Source organism: Schistocerca piceifrons, chromosome 4, assembly GCF_021461385.2.
Source record: "Schistocerca piceifrons isolate TAMUIC-IGC-003096 chromosome 4, iqSchPice1.1, whole genome shotgun sequence".
NCBI lineage: Eukaryota > Metazoa > Arthropoda > Insecta > Orthoptera > Acrididae > Schistocerca > Schistocerca piceifrons.
In genome coordinates this window covers 82644259-82671161 of record NC_060141.1, presented here as the reverse complement: position 1 = coordinate 82671161, position 26903 = coordinate 82644259, and the positions used below count along the sequence as shown (strand labels likewise).

The window sequence follows — 26903 nt, the reverse complement described above, 5'->3', positions numbered from 1 at the left end:
CACCATGAAAGGTGAAAATATTTACAGAAAAAATTACAGTGAGGGCACCTAAATTTTAACATTCCCTGTCTGCCCCTTCTGACAAAGGAAACATTTGAAAGAAGATAATTCATCACTTATGTAGTGGTAGTGTGTGTAAGGAGGGAGGGAGGGAGGGAGAGAGAGAGAGAGAGAGAGAGAGAGAGAGAGAGCGCACACAGGGGGGTTGGGGGGAATATATATATTATCCGGTTTAATTGATTTCAAACACTGGGACCTTTGTGCTCCAGTGCTGATACCATTCATTTAATATAATAATTTTCTTTCTTTGGAAACATTATCTTGAAAAACAGCAACTTACATTATCACAGCTATTAACAGAATAATATACATAGAGGTTGGTTCCCCTTGCACACTGAAATGTCCTTATTTCGCACATTTCCAATGTATTATGCAACAAAATACCGTCCTGTTCTGTGCTGAAGCTTTCCTAGACTGTGCAGCACAGATGCTTAGGTTTTTTCCTTATACGTCCACTAGTTTTATTCTGCTTACACACATTGGTATCAGTTTTTTGTACAACAACAACTGGTTTGCATAAATACAGATTATTTACCAGGTTCAAAACTTCGACAGCTGCTTCGCTAGTTTCCATTTTCATATTTACATGCTCTTGAGTTTTTTGATTGTCGAAAGGAACATAATTCCCCAATTCTGTCCGCTCAAAAATCTCACCACAATTGAGGCATAATTCTACAGTAGTATCCAAACCACAATAGCTGCATTTACATTTCTGCAACGGTAAGTTTACATAAAATGATATACTATGCTTGTGTCCCGGTAACCATATGTCGCGCAGAAGTATCTCAATGCTTCTTGATGAGGTATATTGATGGCTGTGAAATTTAGAAAGAGCTGAGCAGTATTTTTCTACTGTTGAGTAAAACCCTTCAACTGATTCTTCTTCATCAACATGAAAATAAAAGCAGTGCTGTCCATCACAAATATTGCTTCTATCCTTTACATCTGATTTAATGTTATGAATTATGTCAATTAACTGTCTACGAGGAGTTATTCTTTTTGCTTGAGAGCTCATCACAGTATAGGAAGCAGATACACCCTGGAATTTAACCGAAGGAGGGCACTTACAGTGAGAAAACGTAGATGAAATGGATTCTGTTGTTTCTGGGGAAAGACATGTACATTTTAAAAAGTTGTATGCATGAGAAAGTGTCATTTTATTTGAATTAACAACACATTCACTAGGGGAAGTTGCATGCAGTTTGTCTCTTTCAGAAATTTTGAATCTCAGAGACTGATTTGCCATACTAGGTTGATTGCTGAAACTTGGGCAGGCTTTCTGAGCTGCATTAAATGCCATTAATTGAAGGAAAGATTTAATCAAATCACCTTCTCCATTTGATGATGCCTGTGAGTTTGGTGACATATTGTGTAGTTTACAGTCAGTTAATCTTGGCAGACAATCAGCATTAACATAAAGTTCCGTTGTGAAGAATACTTGTATTTTGGAACACGATAACAATTTCCCAACATTCACTCTCACAGGATTAGCAATTACATATGTCTTACCGTGAACTGATGGTACAACAGGGTCTGGAGGCACGATCTTTTCAGATGACATTTTCCTGTGAAAATTTTGAGGTCTACAGTTCTGAGACCTGTTTACATTGTTACAGTCATTCTTACCTAAACCTTCAAATACCGATGAATAACTTTCTGTCAAAGATCCAGCAGTGCTTGTATTAGAACAATCTTCAAATCTGTCTAATGTGTTGCAGCTATCTGAAGCAGTTGTGACTGTTCTTGATATTGATTTTAGTGGGATTTCATGTAAAGAAAAATCCTGTGAGCAAGTAGAAATATAACACTCAGGATACACTGAAGATGACAATTTTGTTTGCTCTATGGCCTTGTCAACTCCTTGCTGTATCAAAGTTGTACGAAGTGCACGGATTGAAGGAATGGTTTGAAGTTCTTTCAAAGATGCCAATTTCATGGCAGCATTCAACAAGACCTCTTTGGGTGATACATCAGCAGTCTTGCTGGTAATGGGTTTTGCTAAAGAATGCTGAGCAACTTTCAATTCACTGTTAATTTGTAAATGACTGCGACTACCAGAGGCAGTATCTAGTGCATTATCCCTCTCAAACAGAACAGGGCCACTGCTGCAACCAATATTGTCCTTTTGCTTTACTAAATTCGTAGCACTAAAATGTGGTGATCTATAATACGAAACACTGGGTATACAAATTTCATCATAGTGAACTTGGACAGGTCTCTTTACCCTTCCTAAATGCATTTCTTCTTCCATAGAAGAGCACCTTGGTTTGACAATGCCAGAAAAATCATCTCCAAAACTTAATATGTGTACTACACCATTAGTTTCTACTTCGTATTTGTCCTTGTCTTTTAGTAAGTTTTCACTTGTTGCTGAGCATTTGTACATGCCATTATCTCCTTTCACCATATATCTTAATTTTTCAGCATTTTCTGCATCCAAAGGTTGATAATTTCTGTTATCAATCAATCCAACCTGTTGGGAAAAGAAGCAGTGTGTTACACATATCTAAATAAAACGTCTATATATAACTTCTGTATACTACTTCCACATAAAACTTATAATTATATGGCTTGAAGATACAGTGTGTTGTTACAAAATACAATGTACAATTCTAAATCTACATCTACATTTATACTCTGCAAGCCACCCAACGGTGTGTAGCGGAGGGCACTTTATGTGCCACTGTCATTACCTCCCTTTCCTGTTCCAGTCGCGTACGGTTCGCGGGAAGAACGACTGCCGGAAAGCTTCCGTGCGCGCTCGAATCCCTCTAATTTTACATTTGTGATCTCCTCGGGAGGTATAAGTAGGGGGAAGCAATATATTCGATACCTCATCCAGAAACGCACCCTCTCGAAACATGGCGAGCAAGCTACACTGCGATGCAGAGCGCCTCTCTTGCAGAGTCTGCCACTTGAGTTTGCTAAACATCTCCGTAACGCTATCCGGTTAACAAATAACCCTGTGACGAAATGCGCTGCTCTTCTTTGGATCTTCTCTATCTCCTCCGTCAACCCGATCTGGTACGGATCCCACACTGATGAGCAATACTCAAGTATAGGTCGAACGAGTGTTTTGTAAGCCACCTCCTTTGTTGATGGACTACATTTTCTAAGGACTCTCCCAATGAATCTCAACCTGGTACCCGCCTTACCAACAATTAATTTTATATGATCATTCCACTTTAAATCGTTCTGCACGCATACTCCCAGATATTTTACAGAAGTAACTGCTGCCAGTGTTTGTTCCGCTATCATATAATCATACAATAAAGGATCCTTCTTTCTATGTATTCGCAATACATTACATTTGTCTATGTTAAGAGTCAGTTGCCACTCCCTGCACCAAGTGCCTATCCGCTGCAGATCTTCCTGCATTTCGCTACAATTTTCTAATGCTGTAACTTCTCTGTATACTACAGCATCATCCGCGAAAAGCCGCATGGAACTTCCGACACTATCTACTAGGTCATTTATATATATTGTGAAAAGTAATGGTCCCATAACACTCCCCTGTGGCACGCCAGAGGTTACTTTAACATCTGTAGATGTCTCTCCATTGATAACAACATGCTGTGTTCTGTTTGCTAAAAATTCTTCAATCCAGCCACACAGCTGGTCTGATATTCAGTAGGCTCTTACTTTGTTTATCAGGCGACAGTGCGGAACTGTATCGAACGCCTTCTGCAAGTCAAGGAAAATAGCATCTACCTGGGAGCCTGTATCTAATATTTTCTGGGTCTCATGAACAAATAAAGCGAGTTGGGCCTCACATGACCGCTGTTTCCAGAATCCATGTTGATTCCTACAGAGTAGATTCTGGCTTTCCAAAAACGACATGATTCTCGAGCAAAAAACATGTTCTAAAATTCTACACCAGATCGATGTCAGAGATATAGGTCTATAGTTTTGCGCATCTACTCGACGACCCTTCTTGAAGACTGGGACTACCTGTGCTCTTTTCCAATCATTTGGAACCTTCCGCTCCTCTAGAGACTTGCGGTACACGGCTGTTAGAAGGGGGGCAAGTTCTTTCGCGTACTCTGTGTAGAATCGAATTGGTATCCCGTCAGGTCCACTCTGTTGAGTGATTCCAGTTGCTTTTCTATTCCTTGGACACTTATTTCGATGTCAGCCATTTTTCCGTTTGTGCGAGGATTTAAAGAAGGAACTGCAGTGCGGTCTTCCTCTGTGAAACAGCTTTGGAAAAAGGTGTTTAGTATTTCAGCTTTACGCGTGTCATCCTCTGTTTCAATGCCATCATCATCCCGGAGTGTCTGGATATGCTGTTTCGAGCCACTTACTGATTTAACGTAAGACCAGAACTTCCTAGGATTTTCTGTCAAGTCGGTACATAGAATTTTACTTTCGAATTCACTGAACACTTCACGCATAGTCCTCCTTACGCTAACTTTGACATCGTTTAGCTTCTGTTTGTCTGAGAGGTTTTGGCTACGTTTAAACTTGCAGTGAAGCTCTCTTTGCTTTCGCAGTAGTTTCCTAACTTTGTTGTTGAACCACGGTGGGTTTTTCCCATCCCTCACACTTTTACTCGGCACGTACCTGTCTAAAAAGCATTTTACGATTGCCTTGAACTTTTTCCATAAACACTTAATATTGTCAGTGTCGGAACAGAAATTTTCGTTTTGATCTGTTAGGTAGTTTGAAATCTGCCTTCTATTACTCTTGCTAAACAGATAAACCTTCCTCCCTTTTTTTTATATTCCTATTAACTTCCATATTCAGAGATGCTGCAACGGCCTTATGATCACTGATTCCCTGTTCTGCACTTGCAGAGTCGAAAAGTTCGGGTCTGTTTGTTATCAGTAGGTCCAAGATGTTATCTCCACGAGTCGGTTCTCTGTTTAATTGCTCGAGGTAATTTTCGGATAGTGCACTCAGTATAATGTCACTCAATGCTCTGTCCCTACCATCCGTCCTAAACATCTAAGTTTCCCAGTCTATATCTGGTAAATTGAAATCTCCACCTACGACTACAACATGCTGAGAAAATTTATGTGAAATGTATTCCAAATTTTCTCTCAGTTGTTCTGCCACTAATGCTGCCGAGTCGGGAGATCGGTAAAAGGAGCCAATTATTAACCTAGCTCGGTTGTTGAGTATAACTTCCACCCATAATAATTCACAGGAACTATCCACTTCTACTTCACTACAGGATAAACTACTACTAACAGCGACAAACATGCCACCACTGGTCGCATGCAATCTATCCTTTCTAAACACCGCCTGTGCCTTTGTAAAAATTTCGGCAGAATGTATCCTCTGGCTTCAGCCAGCTTTCTGTACCTATAACGATTTCAGATTCGGTACTTTACCAATTCAGCTTCGACAGTTTACAATTACAATACCGATTGCTGCTTGGTCCCCGCATTTCCTGACTTTGCCCCGCACCCTTTGAGGCTGTTACCCTTTCTGTACTTGCCCGAGGCCATCTAACCTAAAAAACCGCCCAGTCCACGCCACACAACCCCTGCTACCTGTGTAGCCGCTTGCTGCATGTAGTGGACTCCTGACCTATCCAGCGGAACCCGAAACCCCACCACCCTATGGCGCAAGTCGAGGAATCTGCAGCCCACACGGTCGCAGAATCGTCTCAGTCTCTGATTCAGACCCTCCACTCGGCTCTGCACCAAAGGTCCGCAGTCAGTCCTGTCAACGATGCTGCAGATGGTGAGCTCTGCTTTCATCCCGCTAGCGAGACTGGCAGTCTTCACCAAATCAGACAGCTGCCGGAAGCTAGAGAGGATTTCCTCTGATCCATAGCGACACACATCATTGGTGCCGACATGAGCGACCACCTGCAGATGGGTGCACCCTGTACCCTTCATGGCATCCGGAAGGACCCTTCCCACATCTGGAATGACTCCCCCCGGTATGTACACGGAGTGCACATTGGTTTTCTTCCCCTCTCTTGTTGCCATATTCCTAAGGGGCCCCATTACGCACCTGACGTTGGAGCGCCCAACTACCAGTAAGCCCACCCTCTGCGACCGCCCGGATCTTTGCATATTTACAAACATATACAGGTTTAGACCTCAATCTATGAGTAACATCAGTATTATTACAGGTGTATGTCCAGTGTACTTAACCACTCCACAGATTCCTCACTGGCCTGATCGATATCCTCCAATGAACCACTGAACCTTCGAAGTGGTCAGTCCATAACAATGTGGCTGATGGTCTGAGGCACGTCTGCACAGTTGCAGAAAGGGCTATCAGCAATCTTCCACTTGAGCTTCCAAAACTGACATCTGCCATGTTGGGTTCTTATCCAGTTAAGTGAAGTCCAGATTTTCCTGGGTTGGTTGAAACCCGTAGGTTGCTTGGTTCGGAGATTTCAGCCTAAGATCTTCATGTACACAGTCTTCATGTATTGGCAAGACAGAGTTGTCACAGTGCTTATGATTCTTTCTTCAGTGCTAATGCTCTTCGGAGATGAGGAAGTGGAATGTTAGGAAGTACCGGTAGCCACTTCAGAGGAGTAGACTGGATATACGAGGTGCGGCTAGAAAAAAACCGGACTGATGCTGGAAAAAACATTTATTTACAATTTCATGTTATCTCCTTCAATGTACTCTCCTCCTCGGTCTCTACACCGCTCCATACGAATTTTCCACTGTTCATAGCAATGCTGCAGATCATTTTCGGTAAGTCCATACATTACTTCCGTCGCATTTTCTTTTACTGCTTCAACAGTCTCAAATCTAGTTCCTTTCAAAGCTGACTTGACTTTAGGGAAAAGAAAAAAGTCACAGGGGGCCAAATCAGGTGAGTAGGGTGGATGATCTAAGATGGGAATGTTGTGTTTTGCCAAAAACGTCTTCACTGACAACGCACTGTGAGCTGGGGCATTGTCTTGGTGAAGGATCCATGACTTTTTTCTCCACAAATCGTTCCGTTTTCTCCGTACTCGCTCACGTAGGGTAGCCAGGACGCTAATGTAGTAATGCTGATTCACTGTTTGTCCCTCTGGTACCCAATCAATGTGCACAATCCCTTTGATGTCAAAAAAAAACAATCATCATTGCCTTGAATTTCGATTTTGACATTCGTGCTTTTTTTTGTCGTGGAGAACCAGGAGTTTTCCAATGCATTGATTGGCGTTTAGTTTCGGGATCGTAAGTAAAAAACCACGATTCATCGCAAGTAATAACATTTTGTAAGAAGGTGCGATCACTTTCAATGTTTTCCAGGATGTCAGAACAAATCATTCTTCGGCGTTCCTTTTGTTCAATTGTGAGACACTTTGGAACCATTTTTGAACACACTTTGTTCATGTTGAAACTTTCATGAAGAATCTGCCTAACACTTTCCTTGTCAACTCCTGTTAACTCAGACACTGCTCTGATTGTTAAACGGCGATCTTGTCGAACAAGTTTACCGATTTTTTCAATGTTTGCATCAGTTTTTGCTGACAATGGTCTGCCAGTGCGAGTGTCATCACTGGTGTCTTCGCGGCCATCTTTAAATCGTTTAAACCACTCAAACACTTGTGTTCGCGATAAACAATCATCGCCGTACACTTGTTGTAACATTACAAACGTTTCACTTGCAGATTTTCCTAGTTTGAAACAAAATTTGATGTTAACACGCTGTTCTTTCTGTACACTCAACATTTTCCGATGCACAGACAAAACGTCAACTACTTAAAACAGACGGCACGGGGAGACTGAGTGCAGGAGGCAGATGAAACTCGAGCAGTAGGCGGAGCGAGAGTCACGTGACAGGCCATGCGACTTTCAGCCTTATTGCATTCGTTTTATTGTTTCACCAGTACTAGTCCGGTTTTTTTCTAGCCACACCTCGTAATCCTCATAGTGTCATTCAGCTGGACATCTACCTTCTTTATATCGGTACTGTTAAGCCATACTGGACTGCAGTATTCAGCTACTACCACTAGGCCAAGTGCTATAGTTCTGAGAGTAGATGCAGAGGGACCCCAGCCTGTTCCTGTTAGTTTGTGTAGGATGTTGTTACGGCTTTTGATTTTAGCAGATGTTTTGCTTAGATGTGCACTGTAGGTCAAGGATTAATGCAAGATGACTCCTAGATATTTAGGGTGAGGATTGAACTTCAGCAGGTGGCCACGATATTGAACTTCAGGAATATAGTTGGCTTGTCTGTTGCTCAGATGGAAGCTGCTGACCTCTGTTTTCGTTGTGTTTGGTTTCTGTCTCCAAGTTTTGAAGAACTTGTCGAGTCTTTAAATATCTTCTGTGAGCGTAGTTTCTGATGCTGCAAAGTCACTGGATTGGGCTGTCAATGCAAGATTTTTTTTTTCTGTTTAGGGCGCTCAACTACTAAGGTCATTAGCACCCAGTCACAAATGTAAGTCTAATAGCGTAGAAAAAAACGCAATGGGGCAACACCAGAAATTACAAAGACGCAGATAAACAAAATAAAGGAGTTAGATTGTTTTGGCCAAGCCCGTCAATGTAATAAAATGAAGGATACAAGCAGCTGCTCGAGCGTCATCAGCTAAAGTTCCTGTAAGGTAGACGGCAGACACAGGACAACAAGAGAGTGGATAAAACGGGGACAGGGCAATAAAATATGGCGCACCGTCAATGGATGACCACAGGGGCACTGCGGGGCGGGGTCACCAGACAACAGGTAGCGGTGGCAAAATTGGCAATGCCCAATCTGCAACTCGGCCAAAACGACCTCCTCTCGCCGGGAAGGCCGTGAGGAGGTCGTCCAAGCCGTCAGGACCGGTTTGATGGCCCTAAGCTTATTTTCATGGAGAGAGGACCAAGCCTCATGCCACAATGATGAAACACACTGAAAAAGAACCCAACTAACATCAGTGGATGGGACACAAAAGGAAGCTGCCCGAGGCAGGAGGACAGCAGCCTTGGCCGCAGCATCAGCAGCTTCATTCCCAGACACACTAACGTGGCCAGGAATCCACAAAAAAGGACACGAGTGCCGGTATCAGCTAGCGACTCAAGGGACCGTTGAATTCGTTGCGCGAGAGGGTGGGTCGAATATGGGTCACGGAGACTCTGAATGGTGCTCAAAGAATCAGAGCAGATGAAATAGGGAGAATGACGATGGCGGCGGATATACTGAACAGCCTGATAGAGAGCAAAAAGCTCAGCTATAAAGCTTGAACACTGGTCAAGGAGCCGGTACTGAAAGGTATCATCCCTGACGACAAAGGCACATGCGACGCCAGCAGTAGACTTGGAGCAATCTGTGTAAATAAAGACATTATTAGCGAGCCTCGAACAAAGTTCGACAAACCTTGAGCGGTATATTGAATCCGCGGTCCTCTCCTTTGGGAGCAACTGAGTTCAAGGTGAACGCGTACCTGAGCCTGGAGCCCAGGTGGTGTCAGGCTCTCACCAACTCGAAAAGTCATAGGGAGGGTAAAATCAAGTTGCTGAAGCAGGCAACGAAAACGAACTCCAGGAGGTAACAGAGCAGAGACATACAGCGCGTATTGGTGGTTGAGAGAGTCATCAAAGAAGGAGAAATATGACGGGTACCGAAAAAGCAACATATCGCGCCGCGAGTTTAGCGGTAATTCGGCAGCTTCGGCATACAGACTCTCAACAGGGCTGGTGCAGAATGCTCCAGTCACCAGAAGTAACCTCCGATGGTGGATAGAGTTTAGACGATGTAAGATGGACGGCCGGGCAGAAGAGTAGACGAAGCTCCCATAGTCCAGCTTTGATCTGACAATGGACCGATATAAGTGAAGCAGGACCAATCGATCTGCTCCCCATGATGTACCGCTGAGAACGCGGAGGACATTTAGGGAATGGGTACAACGAGCATCCAAGTAAGACACATGTGGAGACCAGCAAAGTTTCCTGTCAAATGTAAGACCTAAAAATTTTGTTGTCTCCATGAATGGGAGAGCAACGGGACCAAGATGTAAGGATGGTGGAAGAAACTGTTTGTAATGCCAGAAGTTCATACAGATCGTTTTCTCACCAGAAAAACGGAAACCGTTAGCGACACTCCAGGAATATAGACGGTCGAGACAACGCTGAAGACAGTGCTCCAGGAGACACGTTCTCTGAGTGCTGCAGTAGATCGTAAAGTCGTCCACGAAAAGGGAGCCTGAAACGTCAGCTGGAAGGCAATCCATTATTGGATTGATAGCTATGGCAGAAAGGGCCATGCTCAAAACGGAGCCCTGGGGCACCCCATTCTCCTGGCGAAAGGTATCTGACAAAACAGAACCCACACATATCCGGAACATTCGATCCATTAAAAATGCATTAATAAAAAGAGGGAGGCGACCACGAAGGCCCCAAGTGTGCATGGTGCGGAGAATGACCGCCCTCCAACAGGTGTCTAAGCCTTCTCCAGATCGAAGAACACAGCCACCGTCTGGCGCTTACGCAAAAAGTTGTTCATAATGAAGGTCGACACGGTAACTATGTGGTCAACAGCAGTGCAGCGCCTACGAAAGCCACATTGGAAATCGTTAAGGAGGCATCAAGATTAAAGGAGCCAAACCAATCGAGAATTTACCATGCGCTCCATCACCTTGCAGATGCAGCTGGTAAGGGAGATGGGGCGATAACTGGAAGGAAGGTGTTTGTCATTTCCTGGTTTGGGTATGGGAACAACAATTGCTTCACACCAGCGTGTGCGAACGTGACCTTCAGTCTAGATGAAATTATAGGCGCGAAGAAGTAAGCCTTTACCTGCAGGAGAGAGGTTCTTCAGCATCTGACTATGGATACCACTGGGCCCCGGAGCAGAAGGGATTCGGACCGGGCGAGTGCATTTTCGAGTTCCCGCACGGTGAAGGCGGCATTGTAACTTTCACGATGCAAAGACCGGAAAGAAGATGGCCGTGCCTCCTCTGCTTGTTTTCGGGGGAGGAAGGCAGAGTGGTAATGGGCAGAGCTCGAAACCACTGCGAAAAAGCGGCCGAAGGCATTTGAGACATCCTCAGGATCCACAAGGACTTCATTCGCTACAGTCAAGCCAGAAATCGGGTAGTGGACCTTGGTGCCAGATAGCCGGCACAGGCCACCCCAGACAACTGAGGAAGGAGTAAAACTGTTGAATGACCTGGTGAAAGCCACCCAGCTAGCCTTTTTGCTTTCTTTGATAACCCAACGACATTGTGCACGGAATCGTTTGTAACTGATACAGTTCGCCATCATAGGGTGGCGTTGGAAGGTGCGTAGAGCACGTCGCCGAGCACGAATACGTTGCTTCATGCTGTAGTCCACCAGGGGACTGGGACTCGACGTGGAGAAGAAGAAGTACGAGGGATGGAATATTCAGCAGCAGTGAGAATAACGTCCGTGAGGTATGCGACCTGACTATCGCAGCTGGAGAAGTTTTGATCATGGAAGGCCACCAGGGAGGTGAAAAGCTCCCAGTCGGCTTTGGAGATGTTCCAGCTAGTGGAACATGGAGAAGGGGTGTGATGCAGGAGATGGATTACGCAGAGGAAATGGTCGCTCGAGTATGTGTCAGACAGAGCATACCACTTGAACCGACGTGCAAGTTGGATAGTGGATATTGAGAGGTCCAAGTGGGAATAGGTATGCGTTGTGTCAAAAGAAAGGTAGGTGCACCAGTATTTAAGCAGACTAGATTGAAGTGGTTGAAAAGGTCTGCCAAGAGGGAGCCTCTCGCGTAGGATGCTGGAGAGCCCCAAAGGGGATGGTGGGCATTAAAGTCTCCAATCAACAAAAATTGTGTAGGAAGCTGAGCAATCAGTTGTATCATGTCTGCCCTAGTAAAGGCAGATGATGATGGAGTGTAAACAGTACAAATGGAAAATGTGAAAGTGGGAGAGTAATTCGGATGGTAACTGCCTGCAGATCTGTGTGCAATGTGATTGGATCATAGTAAACATCATTCCGAACCAGCAACATGACCCCTCCATGAGCCGGAATACCTGCCACAGGGGGTAGGTCAAAAGGCATGGAGGTATAGTGTGCCAGGTCAATACGATCGCATGGGCGTCACTTCGTTTCTTGGAGACCTACGACAAGCGGGCAGTGCATTCGAAGGAGCAATTTTAGTTCCTCTCAATTGGACTGAATGCTGCAAATATTACATTGAAGAAGTGCCACTAAAAAAGAAGAAATAAGAAAGGGTCACCTCAAGGGCCGCTGAGGGCCTGGCTTCAAGGGAGCACTGCTGCTGTAATCGAGAGGTGGTGAGTTATGGTCCATCAACTCAACAGTTGCATCTGCCACCTTTCTGAGCTGGTCAGGAGGGGCTGCTTCCTCTTCCGGTGAAAGGCCAGTGATCAGCTACCAGCGGTGCGGCCTGGCGAAACTGAAGATGGCCGGGGACGACAACCGCCGGGTGGCACAGGAGAAGAAACGTGCCTCGGCGGAGATGGAGAACTCTTTTTTTCTATGAGCCTTCTTTGAAGAATTACGTTTTGTCAAAAGAACAGTTGATGGCTGTGAAGTTTGTGTACGCAAGAAATCTTCGCGTGTCGGTTCTTTTTTGAAGGTCCAAGCATCTGATTTAGAGGTCCTCGTCTTAGCAGTAGCAGATGATGAGGTTTGTGCCTTAGGGTTGGCGGGAGGAAGAGGAGACGTTGATCGGGCTATCTTAGCACTGGCTGATCTGATGACCGAATCGCTAAATGTTAGATCACATGTCTGTGTAGCTACCTCCCTGGTAGGCTGAGGAGAGGCGAGAACAGTACTGTATTGACCTGCCGGAAGCACAGTGGGCTTTCTGCTATTGAATAACTTGCGAGCAGCCGAGGTCGACACCTTCTCTTTCACTCAAATTTCCTGTATACTTTTCTCATCTTTGTAGACGGGGCAGTCGCGAGAGGAGGCAGCATGGTCGCCCATACAGTTAATGCAACGAGGGGACGGAGGTGGACAGTCACCCTCATGGGCGTCCCTGCCACAGGTAACGCATTTAGCTGCACTTGAACAAGACTGCCGTTTATGGTTAAACAGCTGACATTGGTAACACTTTGTAGGGCTGGGTAAATACGGCCGAACAGAAATGATCTCATAACCCGCTTTAATTCGTGAAGGCAATTGCACATTGTCGAATGTCAGGGTTCGGGTCGGTATGAGCTCCTTGTTGACCCTTTTCATGACCTGATGGACGGCTGGTCACTTCCTGATCAGAGAGGAAAGACAGAATCTCCTCATCAGTTAGTCCGTCGAGTGACATAGTATACACCACGCCACATGACGAATTCAAGGTGCGGTGGGCCTCCACCTGTACAGGAAATGTGTGTAAGAGAGTGGCTTGAAGTAATTTTTGGGCCTGGAAGGTGCTTTCTGTCTCCAACAGCAAGGTACCGTTGCGCAATTTATCGAGTACAAGATTTCACTGGTCCTGCAATCGCATCTACGCCCTTCTGAATGACGAATGGGTTGACTGTTGAGAAATTGTGACCTTCAGTTCTGGTGACAACAAGAAACTTCGGTGCTGGTGGTAGGATTTTTGGAACAGGAGTTTCATTTTGGGCAGAAGACAGGGAAGAAGAAGAAGAAGAAGAAGAAGAAGAAGAACAGAAATCCATTGCAGATGAATCCTCCACGATTGCCAGTGTCTCCGATGGCGTGCTCCTTTCTTGTGGGGCCCTCTCAGAGGGCACTCCCTCCTTAGGTGATTGTCCACACCTCAGGTCACACCTCCCGAGAAACGGATGGAGGGACCAATCGGCACGTTCGGTAGGTAACAGCTCAGGCAATCACCCCTCCCTGGGCCTGGTCTTTACCAGGAGGTATATGCGTGCCTTACTTGTCTACCCAGGGCGGGGAATTACGCGTTACCCCGTCACTGGCTACGCATGCGAACGCGTGGGTCGGCCTTCAGACACGCACAGGGAGGAAAGAAGAGAGGAAAGAGAGAGAGGGATAGAAGAAAGAATCTCAAACGCCAAAGTGGAGGATAAGACACGGAAAAGAAGACAAGGAGAACAGGGCAAGGAGAATGAGGCAGAGACAGAAGTAAGGGAATGAAAGCAAGGAGAAGAGTGAACGTAGGGAAAGACCAATAGAGGAAGAAAGCGTGAGGATGGAAAAAAACAAAGGAAACGGATCCAGGAGTTTTCAAATGTCCGTCTCCGGATGAAGGCTCAATACATTACTCCCAAAAAGAGGGAGTGTGAAGGGGTGGTAAGGGGGGGGGGGATTGGGGACGAGGAGGGATAGGGAAGGGGGTAGGGCAGCCCAGAAAGGGAGAACTGCACTAGCTCGGGGCCCCATGCTCGCCAAGCACATATCCACAAAAGAGTTGTGGACCCCCTGGGGGTAATGCAAGATCGTCAGTGTACATAAACTTTCTAGCAGTAGTAGCTGGTAAATCCGCAGTGTATATGTTGAACAGCAATGGGGCAAGGACCGATCCTTGTGGTAGTCCATCATTCAGTTTGTAAGGTCTGCTTACGTTGCCATTTAGGTGCACTTCAACTACTCTGCTGGCCAACATGTTGTTCAACAAGTGTTTTGCAGGGGATTATTTTAAGGAATTTTATGATCATCGCTTTTTGCTAAATTGTGTCGTATGCTGATGTCAGGTCACAAACACAGCTACAGTCTTCTTGCAGTCCTGAAACACTCTATGTGACTTGTTAGGGCCAGCACCTGGTCAGTACAACTGCGCTTTGGTCTAAAGCCAGCTTGCTCTATTGGTATGTGATCTACGGTTGTAGCTGAGATTCTATTATATATTACTCTTTCCAGCAGCTTATAGCAGACACTCAGGAGGGCAATAGGCCTACAATCTTCTGCATTATCTCCATTTTTTCCAGGTTTCAGTATTGCGACAATTATAGCTCTTTTGAGTATTGGTGGTAGCTGTCCATTGCGTAAGATGTTGATGTAAAATTTAGCAAAGCCGTTCAGTTGTTCTAGGACCACAGAGTGATAGGAATTCTGGTTAAATATCATCTAGTCCAGCTGCTTTTCCTGATTTTACTTCCTTTAGTGCAGATGAAACCTCAACAGCCATGATACCAAGTGAAAACTGAGAAACTGCTGCAGTCTGGGACATTTTTGATTTTAATTCTGAACGAATTCTTTTTGCCTCTTTCTCGTCACTGTCGGCACGTTTTTTTGTCAGACTAACTAATCTGTTTGCTATTGCATCTGGTTGTATCTTGGAGTGCTTAGCACTGAATTTAGGAGTACTGCTACCAAGTTTCTGTAAAAGAGACCACACTTTTTGGCTGGAGTGCTGAAAATTTGTATTTTGCATGGGGTTGATCCATTTTTCTCTTCTAGCTGAGTCTAGGGAATTTAGTAACTCATCTGCGATTTCAGGGTCACCGCTGATTTTATATTCTTCACATAGCTCGTTACATTTAAGATTCCAACCAGGGACATAAGCCTTCCTGTATCCTCTTGGGATATGTTTCTTTGCGATGGCACATACTAATCCTGTAAAGCACTTATAATTTTCCTATTGTAGATGGGATTCACTGTATATTATGTTCTAGTTCGCTAGTGAATTTTGACCAGTTGGCTTCTAACAATGTACACAATATATAATTACACAATATGGCAGTCTGGCCTTGGCAGCCAGAAAAACTGTTGTCACGTGTATATGAATTTTTATTTGCACGTGTGTGTGTGTGTGTGTGTGTGTGTGTGTGTGTGTGTGTGTGTTTGTTGTCCAGTTATGATGATGGCCTTTTGTGTTATATTTAAATTAGAAGAAATATATAGACAGTTGTGGAGAAAAATTAAGCACAGTACTATAAAGTTATGAAAGTGTTACCTTGACATTTTGGACATTTGAACTCTCAGTTTCACCAATGTGTTCTACTGCAGGCTCACACATTTTTAACTTATGAAGGTTGTCTTGTAATGAATTATTTTCTTCTACAGTTTGTTGCTTAATGCTAACAGTTGAGTTGAATGCTCTCAGCTCTTGACTCTGACTTGATACACATGTTTGTTGACTACCACTAGAGCACACGTGTGACTCAGACTGTGAATTGAGAGAGAGAAAAAAAATTAGTTTTAGCCTTAATTTCAGCTTATACAGGAAAAACTGTAATTACCAATAGAAGTATAACACAAAATTATACGGAAAAAACTTAATCAAACAATGGAAAATAAGTGATGTGGAAAGTCTTTTTGTTCTGCCTGTCTGTGACTCAACATCTCCACTATATAGGAAGCAGCAATCTATCCTCAAAGAAAAATTTAATAAATTTCAGAGTTCTAGAAGTTTGTTCTCCTCAATCATATTTTGGATGAAGTAACACATTGAAAACATACAGCTAAAAGCAAATGCAGGCTTTCTAAGTTAACTGTACTGGCGAATCTCACAAAATCAGGTGAATAATATGTTTGTTTTGGAGCAACGTTTCAACAAGTTTCTTACTGCTCACCTTCTGGTGAAGTACCTGGGCGCTACTGGATGCTGTTATTTATCAACTCTATGTAATTTTCATCTTCTGGACTCACACCAGTAGCTAGGAACTGAGAATCCCAAGCAGTGGGGGTAAAGGTGGCGGATGGGTGTCTGCGGGCAACCACCAGCATGTTCCACCCATACAGATGGAAGCCACTGTGTCTTTCATTAGATTTGCACTCTTATTTCTACTGCTTCCTTGAATATAGAATCCCAGAAATGCCTGGTACAACAGGCACTTGTGTGTCTTCAAAGCTACATGAGTCCCTGGATGATACAGTGCCCTGCTATCAATGACTTGTCTGTGTAGCCAAGGTGGATGCTCCTCATACATTCTACATAGATCTGTGGAACGCAGAGTTGTGTTTAACTGACATATTGATGGCCACTCCCACACAGGTTGCCCTACAAGCCAGCATGTTCCTAATTCTTCATGCACAGCGGAAAACAGTATTCACGTTGTCCTTGACCAGGATCTTTGCAATATTGGCTGCCACAATATGACAAGAAATAAAGAAACTTGTCATCAAAACATATTATTCAGCTGATTTCCTGAGAAGAATTCATTAAGTGTAGCTAACACACAAAGAGCCAAGAGTCACAAGAAACAAAAAAGTGTAAGGAAGGACAGAGTTTAATGCCCAATAATGTTTAGGTAAGAGTTTGGAAAGAGTGTAATATGGATCCACAGCCTTTAAATTTTTTTGTAAGTGATGTCCTCTTGCTTTTAGTGTTTTATTTACCAACACATGAGTTTTTGACGTGTAGGTTTACATTGGGCAGGTATAACAGTGCAACAGTAATATTACTTCATTTACAAAAAAATGACTATAACATTCAAAGAGTTATCTCAGTATCAACTACACCAAGATTTAAGAAAACTATAGAAATCTTAACTCCCTTGAATACTGCCAGGTAGGCATTTGAGACATTTGGAGATGTGTTTATGGAATTACGGAGCAAGATGGAAGGAGAAGACTTGCTGAAGGAAATGAGCAGTGAGTATGGTAAGTTGCACCAGTCATATGAACAATTGCGAGGGCAAATGCAGCAGATAGTGGAAGTAGTGCCACACACGGTGCTGGTGACATCCAGAAACTGAATGGTGTGATAGAGACAGAGTGCATGATATTCCTCATTGCTACAAGGCCATCATGGGATAGCACGCTACACAGTTAACCAGTCTGGAAAATTATGCAAATGAATGTTATACTTGTTTTGAAGTATTATTATGTATTATTTACACTACTGGCATAGTATTCTGCATACGTTGTTTCCAAAGTTGATGCTACAATTTTAGAGAATACTGCTATGCAAAGGAATTTTATACTTGTTTTGAAGGTGACATTGTAATTTACATACTAGACAGTGCACAACTTATTTTTGAACCAAATTTACTGATGCTTACACCTAAATGTTATGTAACAAAGTTGTATTATGTTGCTCATTACAAGATTAATGAAACATGAATATTGAATGTTACTTTCACAAAACACATGTGTATTACTCTACAGTTTATGTAATTATAACATGACTAAAGCTAAGATGTTACATAAGAATACAGTATATAATATCTGCTTACTGATGCAGATAGCTTTACAGGGTTTTGAAACAAGTATAGAGACAGATGGAAGAGCATGTGTGTGTGTGTGTGTGTGTGTGTGTGTGTGTGTGTGAGTGAGTGAGAGAGAGAGAGAGAGAGAGAGAGAGAGAGAGACACACATACACACACACACACACACACACACACACACACACACACACACACACACTAGCCACTAATACACTTTACAAACACCCTCGTCCAGCTTTCTGTGCTTACTTTCAGAAGGCCAAGTTCTGGTGTAGCTGCTATACATGTTTTAAAGTATAACCTGGCTTTGTGAACTATTAGTTTCTCCATTGGGTAGCAAGGGAGGATTTAGGAGGACAGTTAGAGAGGAGTGACAGGTCACTCAGGCCCTAGGATACGAGGGACCCACCTGTTTTGAACATGAAGGAAAACAAACATCCTGTCCCACATCTTGTACATGTGAACTGTGTTATCATCTATGAAAAACTTTACTGTCCAGTCGCATCAGGATCCTCTTTGATAAAACTGTAGGCAGAGTAGTATGTCAACAGAGTAAATAACATGAAAAAGAAAGTTGATTGCAATCTCTTACGCAAAGAATCATCAACAAACACAGCTTCATGATTACATTTAAAATACTGCAAAATTATTTTGGCACTTCTTCACTGAATATTCAGTAAGACCTCCAAAAGATAACTGTTTTGCGTTACATTGATAAAACAAAGCTCTAGTTCTTAAGATGAAGCTGTGTTTTGAAAGGTTAACCTGTAATAAAACAAGCTACGGTTAAGACAATCGGCAGACTTTATTATTAATCTTTGGGATGCCATACCTCAGTCGGTAAAAGCAGAACCCTTATAGGATCACTTTGTTGTCTGCCTGTCTGTTAAAAATCCCTTTTCTCAGGAGTGAATCAAACAATGGAAAATCCAGGATGGAATGTAACAATACGAGAGAAGGAAAGCTGCTGCTCACCCTATAGCGGAGATGTTGAGTCGTGATAGGCACAACTGTGTGAATCTTTTTATTGTGCCTATCACGACTCAGCATCTCCACTATTTTCTAAGGAATGGATAGGCATATCAAGTTGTAATTTATGTCACATATTAAGGGTATTTTCCCAGATAGACTGAAGTATGCCATTGTTAAACTACTGCATAAAAAAGGGGACATGTCTGATGTCAACAACTACCGCCCAATCTCTCTTCTGACTGCCTTATCCAAAATTCTTGAAAAAGTAATGTATTCTAGAGTAGCTTCACACCTTTGTAAAAATAAAGTTTTAACAAAATGTCAGTTTGGTTTCCAGAAAGGTTTTTCAATGGAAAATGCTATATACACTTTCACTAATGAAACATTAAATGCTCTGAGTAACCGGAAGTCACCCGCTGGGATTTTTTGTGGTCTCTCAAAGGCTTTTGTCTGTGTAAATCATGGATTACTTCTAGATAAGCTCAAGTACTGTGGTATGAATGGGACAGCACTCAAATGGTTTAACTGGAAAAGTGCAGAAAGTTGAAATAAGTAGTTCACATAATATGCAAAAAACTGGTGATTTCTCGAACTGGGGAACAATCAAGAATAGGGTGCCGCAAAGTTTGGTCTTGGGTCCTCTGCTGTTCTTAATATATATTAATGACTTGCCATTCTATATTCATGATGATGCAAAGCTGGTACTTTTTGCTGATGATACAACTATAGCTATCACACCCAACAGACAAGAATTAACTGGTGAAATCGTAAACGATGTTTTTCAGAAAATCATTAAGTGGTTCTCTGCAAATGGGCTCTTATTAAACTTAGACAAAACACAGTATATACAGATCCACACAGTAAATGGAATGACACCATTAATAAATATAGACTTTGATCAGAAATCGGTAGCTAAGGTAGAATATTCAAAATTTCTAGGTGTATGCATTGATGAGGGGTTGAACCGGAAATAACGCATTGAAGATCTGCTGAAACGTTTGAGTTCAGCTACTTATGCTATTGGGGTCATTGCAAATTTTGGTGATATACATCTCAGTAAATTAGCTTACCAAGCCTATTTTCATTCTCTGCTTTCGTGCGGCATCATATTCTGGGGTAACTCATCATTGAGTAAAAGAGTGTTCATTGCACAAAAGCGTGTAATCAGAATAATTGCTGGAGCTCATACAAGATCATCCTCCAGACACTTATTTAAAGACCTAGAGATCTTCACTGTAGCCTCACAATATATATATTCACTTATGAAATTTGTTATTAACAATCCAAACGAACTCAAAAATAATAGCAGTGTACATGGCTACAACATTAGAGAAAGGATGACCTTCACTACTCAAGGTTAAATCTAACTTTGGTTCAGAAGGGGGTAAATTATGCGGCCACAAGAGTCTTTGGTCACTTACCTAATAGCATCATTAATAGTCTGAAAGATAGCCATATAGCATTTAAAAGGAAATTAAAAGAACTTCTTAATGGAAACTCCTTCTACTCATTAGATGAATTTTTGGATATAGAAAGTGGGTAATTTCCCTAACCCCCCCCCCTTCCAAAAAAAAGTGTCGTGTAATATTTTGTGTAATGTAATATCTTGTATAGACACCTTTTATTAAACTGACACATTCCACATCATTACGAAGTGTCGTATTCATGATCTATGGAACAAGTACCAATCTAATCTAATAGGTCTACAGTCACTTGATGGTGCAAAAATGTGAAGTGTGTAAGTCAATGCAATCAAAAGATATGGCTTTTTACATCACAGATTTTGATCTCAAGTAGTAAATTGCACAGCAGTCAGTCACAAATGATGTTTATTGCATATGTAAATTTCAGTCACTGTGTGGCTAGGGTCAGTGCTAGAGAACATGTGAAGAACCAGTTACAATAAAGTAACATGTGTGCCTTATTAACTGTACAGTTGCATAAGCTTTTAAATGTCAGTCAGTCCCCTATGGAATCAAACGTTATAAAACATATTTCGACTCTTGCAAACTCACCCATCAAGGCCTATATGGGGCTTCTGACTGACTTAGAATCATGAAATTTGTCAAGGAGTAATGTTTCACAGTACACCTAAAGGAAAAAATCTGAATATTGTTAATTTGCAATTATTACACATGGAAAAAAAAATCCAAATGTTTGGTCACTTGTTAGCTGGCTGGCTGCCTGTCTGTCTGTGCCCACCCACTTGTCTGTTAAGACCATTTTTCTAACAAGTACACTATACATATCAAGTTCAACTTTATGTCATATTTGGGTGTATATCAAATGGGAAATGCAGGTGGAATTTTTGTGACAGTACACAAGAAACTCAAATCCACCGAGATAGAAATTGAAGCTGCATGTGAGATTGTTTGGGTAAGACTCAAGATTGGGGGTGGCAAAATATGATAATTGGATCCTTCTATTGTCCACCATACACATCTCCTGTGTAACTGAAAACTTAAGAAAAAACCTCTGTTCACTTGCACATAAGTTCCCCAGTCGTACGTAATCATCGGTGGAGACTTTTTTCATCCAGCAGTTAATTGGGAAAATTACAGTTTTGTTAGTGGTGGGCACGATAAGATACCCTGTGAAACCATACTAAATGCTTCTCTGAAAACTACCTAGAATAGGTAGTTAGGAACACCACCCATGATAAGAATATATTGGATCTAATGGTAGCAAATACCTGACCTCTTTGAGGATGTCCATATCGAAAATGATATCAGTAACCATGATGCAGTTGTAGCAACAATGGTTAACACAGTACAAAGGAAACTAATATAACCAGAAAGATATATATGTTCAGTTAAAAAAAAAAAGAGCACTAGTGCCGTATCTCAGTGAGGAACTTTCAGCTCAGGACAGGAGCATGTAGAGGAACTAAGGCTCAAGTTTAAAAGAATAGTTGGCTATGTTTTGGATAGATAGAGAATAGTCCACAATGGGGGGACCCTCCTTGGTATACAGTCACTGTAAAGAAACTTCTGAAGAAATGGAGATTACTGCATAATAGGTGTGAAACAGAGCTAAAGATGCAGAAAAGCTGAATGAAACATATTTTGCTGTCAAGAGAACAGTGCATTGATGCCTTCAGACAGAATATTGTCAAATGATATTTCACAAAACCCAAACAAATTCTGGTCCTATATAAAGACTATTAGTGGCATCAAAGTTGGCGTCCAGTCCCTAGTGATTGAGACAGGAACTGAAATTTAGGGTAGCAAGGCAAAGGCTGAAATGCTTAATTCTGTTTCCAAATGCTCCTTTACAAGTGAAAACCCAGGAGAAGTGCCCCAATTTAATCCTTGTACAGTTGAAAAGAAGAATGAAATAAGTACTAGTGTCACTGGTTTTGAGAAACAGCTGAAATCGTTAAAATTGACAAAGCTTCAGGGTGCAATGGAATCCCTATCATATTCTCTACCGAATTTCCAGCTGAGTTACCAACTTTTCTAACTGTAATCTAGCGTAGATTCTGTGAACAAGAAACTGTGCCCAGTCCTTAGAAAAAAAACACAGGTCACACCCATCTACAAGAAGGGTAGTGGGTAGTAGAAATGACCCTCAAAATGACCATCCAGTATCCTTGACATCAGTGTGTTGTGGAGTCTTAGTACTTATTCTGAGCTCAACATAATGATGTACCTTGAGAGGGAAGGAAGATTGGGTTTAACATCCTGTCAACATTGAGGTCACTAGAGAATGAGGTATCTTGAACAGAATGACCTCCTCAGTGCCAACCTGTGGATTCCGATAACATCAATCATGTGAAATCCTATTCCCATTTATTTCACATGACATACAGAAAGGTTTGGATCAAGGCAGTCAGGTAGGTGCAGAATTTCTTGATTTCTGAAAAGCATTTGAATCAGTACCACACCTACACATATTGTCAAAAGTATTATCATATGGAGTACCAAGTGAAACTTGTGACTGGATTGAGGACTTTTTGATAGGGAGGATGTAGCATGTTATCTTGGATGGAGAGTCATTGTCAGATGTAGAAATATCTTCAGATGTGTTCTACGAATGTGTGTTGGGACCCTTGCTGTTCCTGTTATATATTAATGACCATGCAGACAATATTAATAGTAACCTCAGACTTTTTGCGGATCACGTACTTATCTACTATGAAGTACTGTCTGTAAGAAACTGCATAATATTCAGTCAGAGCTTGGTAGATTACAAAGTGGTGCCAAGATTGACAACTTGCTTTAAATGTTCAGAAATGTAAAATCGTACACTTCACAAAATGAACAAATGTAGTATCCTGTGACTACAATATCAGTGAGTTACTGCTGGAATCAACCAACTCTTACAAATAAGTGGGTATAACACTTTATAGGGATATGAAATGGAAGGATCATAAAGGCCCAGTTGTGGGTAAAGCAGGTGGTAGACTTCAGTTTATTGGTAGAATACTGGGCAAGTGCAGTTGGTCTGCGAAGCAGATTGCTTAGAAATCACTTGTGTGACTGATTGTAGAATATTGTTCAATTGTGTGGGATCCATACCAAATAGGGCTGACAGGGGATATTGAACGTATATGGAGAAGGGCAACACAAATGTTCACAAGTTTGATTGATCCATGGGAGAGTGTCACACAGGTGCTGAAGGAACTAAACTGGCAGCCTTTTGAAGAGATTCTTGTTTCCTGGGATGGATGAACTATCTGCACACATAATTAAGTTTGTACAGAACCCTTAGTGTGCAAGCTTTAATCACACTTATAAGGATTTATTCTAAAACACAACTGTTTGTTATTGTGATCTTTAGTCCAAATACTAGTTTAGTGCAGCTGTCCACATTATAGTGTATCCTGTGCGGCCTCTTCAGCTCTGCATAACTACTGCAACCTACATCCCAACCTACATCCATTTGAACCTGCTTACTGTTGTCAAGTCTTGGTCTTCCTCTACAATTTTCATCCTCAAACTTTCCTTCCATTACCAAACTGATGATTCTGTGATGCTTCAGAATGTGTTTTATCAACCAAACTCCACCTTTAATGAAGTTGTACCCTATATTTCTTCTTTCCCCAATTTGATTCAGTACCACCTCACCCATTATCTGATTTACCTATCTAATCTTCAACATTCACCTATAGCACCATATTTTAAAAGCTTCTGTTCTCTTCTTCCCTTTCATGTACTTCAACTCGTACAACTGCAGTCTGGTTTCTGCACAAATTGTGAATAACCTTTTGCTTCAGAATTTCAAAGATTGTAGTATTATGCTCAAAATAACGTTGTCAAATGCCTTCTCTAAAGCCACAAATGCTGTAAACAAAGGTTTGCCGTTGCTTCAGAACCACAACTGAGCTTCCCTGAGGTGAGCTGCTATAGGTCTTTTTTTTTACATTTTTTTTTGTCAGCATTATTTTGCAACCATGAGTTATTAGACTGATAGTTGGGTAATATACGCACCTGTCAACAACTATCTTCTTTGGAAGAATTTATAATAAACTGTAGAATTTTAGAAAATGTAAAATAATACTTCAGAATACTTTCAAGAGATGAAACAATATGAATAGTGGCAAAAGAAAAGAAAATAGTAGACCAGAGAATAAAATTTCAGACAAAGTAAAGTAAATTGCAATGGGAGACAAGTAAATTTTATGAAATGTGGCAGAGAATGATATGTATGTGATTCTGAACATAACCAATAAAGTTTCTATATTTTTGCTTGGTTTCAGAGCTCTCTCTCAACAAGTGCCTGGTTTGACATTTACATTCATGTTAAGAAAGCTTCAGACATGAAGTTTTTTAATTGCCTTAATCGCATGTAGGTACGCTGGATTACTAGTTTCAACGGGACTAAGCCTTTGTCTTGAGATCCACAGTGAACAGGCTACGAAATCATGTTGTGTGATAAACTGCACATTTGTTTTCTACCATCATAATGGACTCATAATAAAGAGAGTAGAACATTAAAAAATATAACTGTGTTATACATGTTTGCAAAATATTGTTGAAAAATAAGTAAATAAAAAAATAGACGCTTACCTCAAGGAAGCTCAGTTTTGTCATAAGTCCACTGCGATGGTAATAAAACAAATGTGCAGTTTATTGCATAGTATGATTTCATAATCTGTATGCTGTTGATCCAAAGATGGCAACTTAGTCCTGTTGAAGCTTATAATCCAGTGTACCTATATGCGATCAAGCCAATAACAAACTTCACAAATTATAGGAAGCGTCCTTACATTGAATTCACTGATCACTCAAAATCCAAAAATGTCAGGTATTTAGTTATATCTGCAGTCTGCAAACCACTGTGAATTGCATGGGAGAGGGCACTTCCAATTGCACCACATATTAAAATTTCTTCTCCATAAAATCAAGTACGGTGTATGTAAGAAAGACAGCTTAAATCCATCTGTACGTGCTATAATGAGTAAATTTTCATCTCGGTTCATATGGGAGCAGTACACAAAGGATTGTAATATAATCCTAAATTCTTCAGTTAATGGTGGTTCTTGAAACTTTGTAAGTAGGCTGTCACAAAGTAATTAGCGCATCTATTTTCAATCATATGTTGATTCAAGTCTTTCAGCATCTCCGTGGAGCTACCCCTGGATCGAACAAACCTATGATCATTCATGCTGCCCTTCTTTGTCACATGAGTGTTTTATAAGCAATCTCCTTTGTAGACTGATTGCACTTACCCAATGAACTGAAGTCTGCCACCTGTTCCTAAGAGTCTGAGGCTACATGAACTACTAGGGCCCAGTATGCTTCCCTGGAACACGGGTGAAGCTACTTTTACATCTGAACTCTCCATCCATGCTGTGTCCTCCGTACGAAGAAATCCTCAATACAGTTACAAATTTTATTTGATATTACTTATGGCCGTAATTTTTTTAATATGCTTTGATGTGATACCGAGTGAAATGCTTTTTGTAAGTCAAGAAATTCTGTATCTACTGGCTGCCTTGTTCCATGGTTTCAGGATGTAATGTGAGAAAAGTAAGAGTTTGGTTACGCATGACCAGTGTTACTGGTGCATGCTGACTGGTAGGGAGAAGGTCATTACTTTCAAGGCACCTCATTATGTCAGGGCTAAGGATATGTTTTAAGACCCCTCACAAGGTCTAACACCTCAATCCATAGAACTTCTCACTCCACTCAAACCATGCACCCCATCTTTTACCTTCTTCCTAAGACCCACAAACCCCATCATCCTGGCTGTCCTATAGTTGCTGGCTTCAAAGCACCCACCGAACGTATATCTGCCTTAGTTGATCAACACCTGCAACCCATAGTACAAAGACTCCCCTCCTACATCAAAGATAGCAACCATTTCCTAGATCCAGAATGAGATTTTCACTCTGCAGTGGAGTGTGCGCTGATATGAAACTTCCTGGCAGATTAAAACTATGTGCTGGACCGAGACTCGAACTTTGAAGCTTTGCCTTTTGCAGGCAAGTGATCTCATCCGACCTGTCCTCACAGCTTCAGTTCTGTCAGTACCTCATCTCCTACCTTCCAAACTTCACAGAAGCTCTTCTGTGAACCTTGCAGAACTAGCACTCCTGGAAGAAAGCATATTGCGGAGACATAGCTTAGCCACAGGTTTGCAGAAGAGCATCTGTGAAGTTTGGAAGGTAGGAGATGAGGTATTGGCAGAACTGAAGCTGTGAGGACAGGTCGTGAGTCGTGCTTGGGTAGCTCAGATGGTAGAGCACTTACCTGCGAAAGGCAAAGGTCCCGAGTTCGAGTCTCAGTCTGGCACACAGTTTTAATCTGCCAGGAAATTTCATTTCCTAGATATCGTCTGAAATCTGTGCCCATCCCACTTCCATCACACCCCTTGCTTGTCACCAGTGATGCCACCTCCCTCTATACCAACATCCCCCACGTACATGGTCGGTCTGCTGCTGAACATTTCCTCAGTCAGCACATACCTGACTCCAAATCTATGATATCCTTCCTACTCA

General features: G+C 42.0%; 1 protein-coding gene across 1 annotated transcript in view; it reads right to left on the bottom strand.

Moving 5' to 3' along the window:
* Nucleotides 1-164: 164 nt before the first annotated feature.
* The window catches only part of LOC124794905, a 175112-nt gene continuing 148373 nt past the window's right edge, over nucleotides 165-26903 (bottom strand). Inside the window, exons 10-11 of the mRNA XM_047258605.1 lie at nucleotides 15772-15984; nucleotides 165-2533 (exon numbers count right to left, since the gene is read on the bottom strand). Coding sequence (XP_047114561.1) covers nucleotides 470-2533; nucleotides 15772-15984 — 2277 coding nt within the window. The 3' untranslated portion in view covers nucleotides 165-469. The remainder of the gene's footprint in view (nucleotides 2534-15771; nucleotides 15985-26903) is intronic.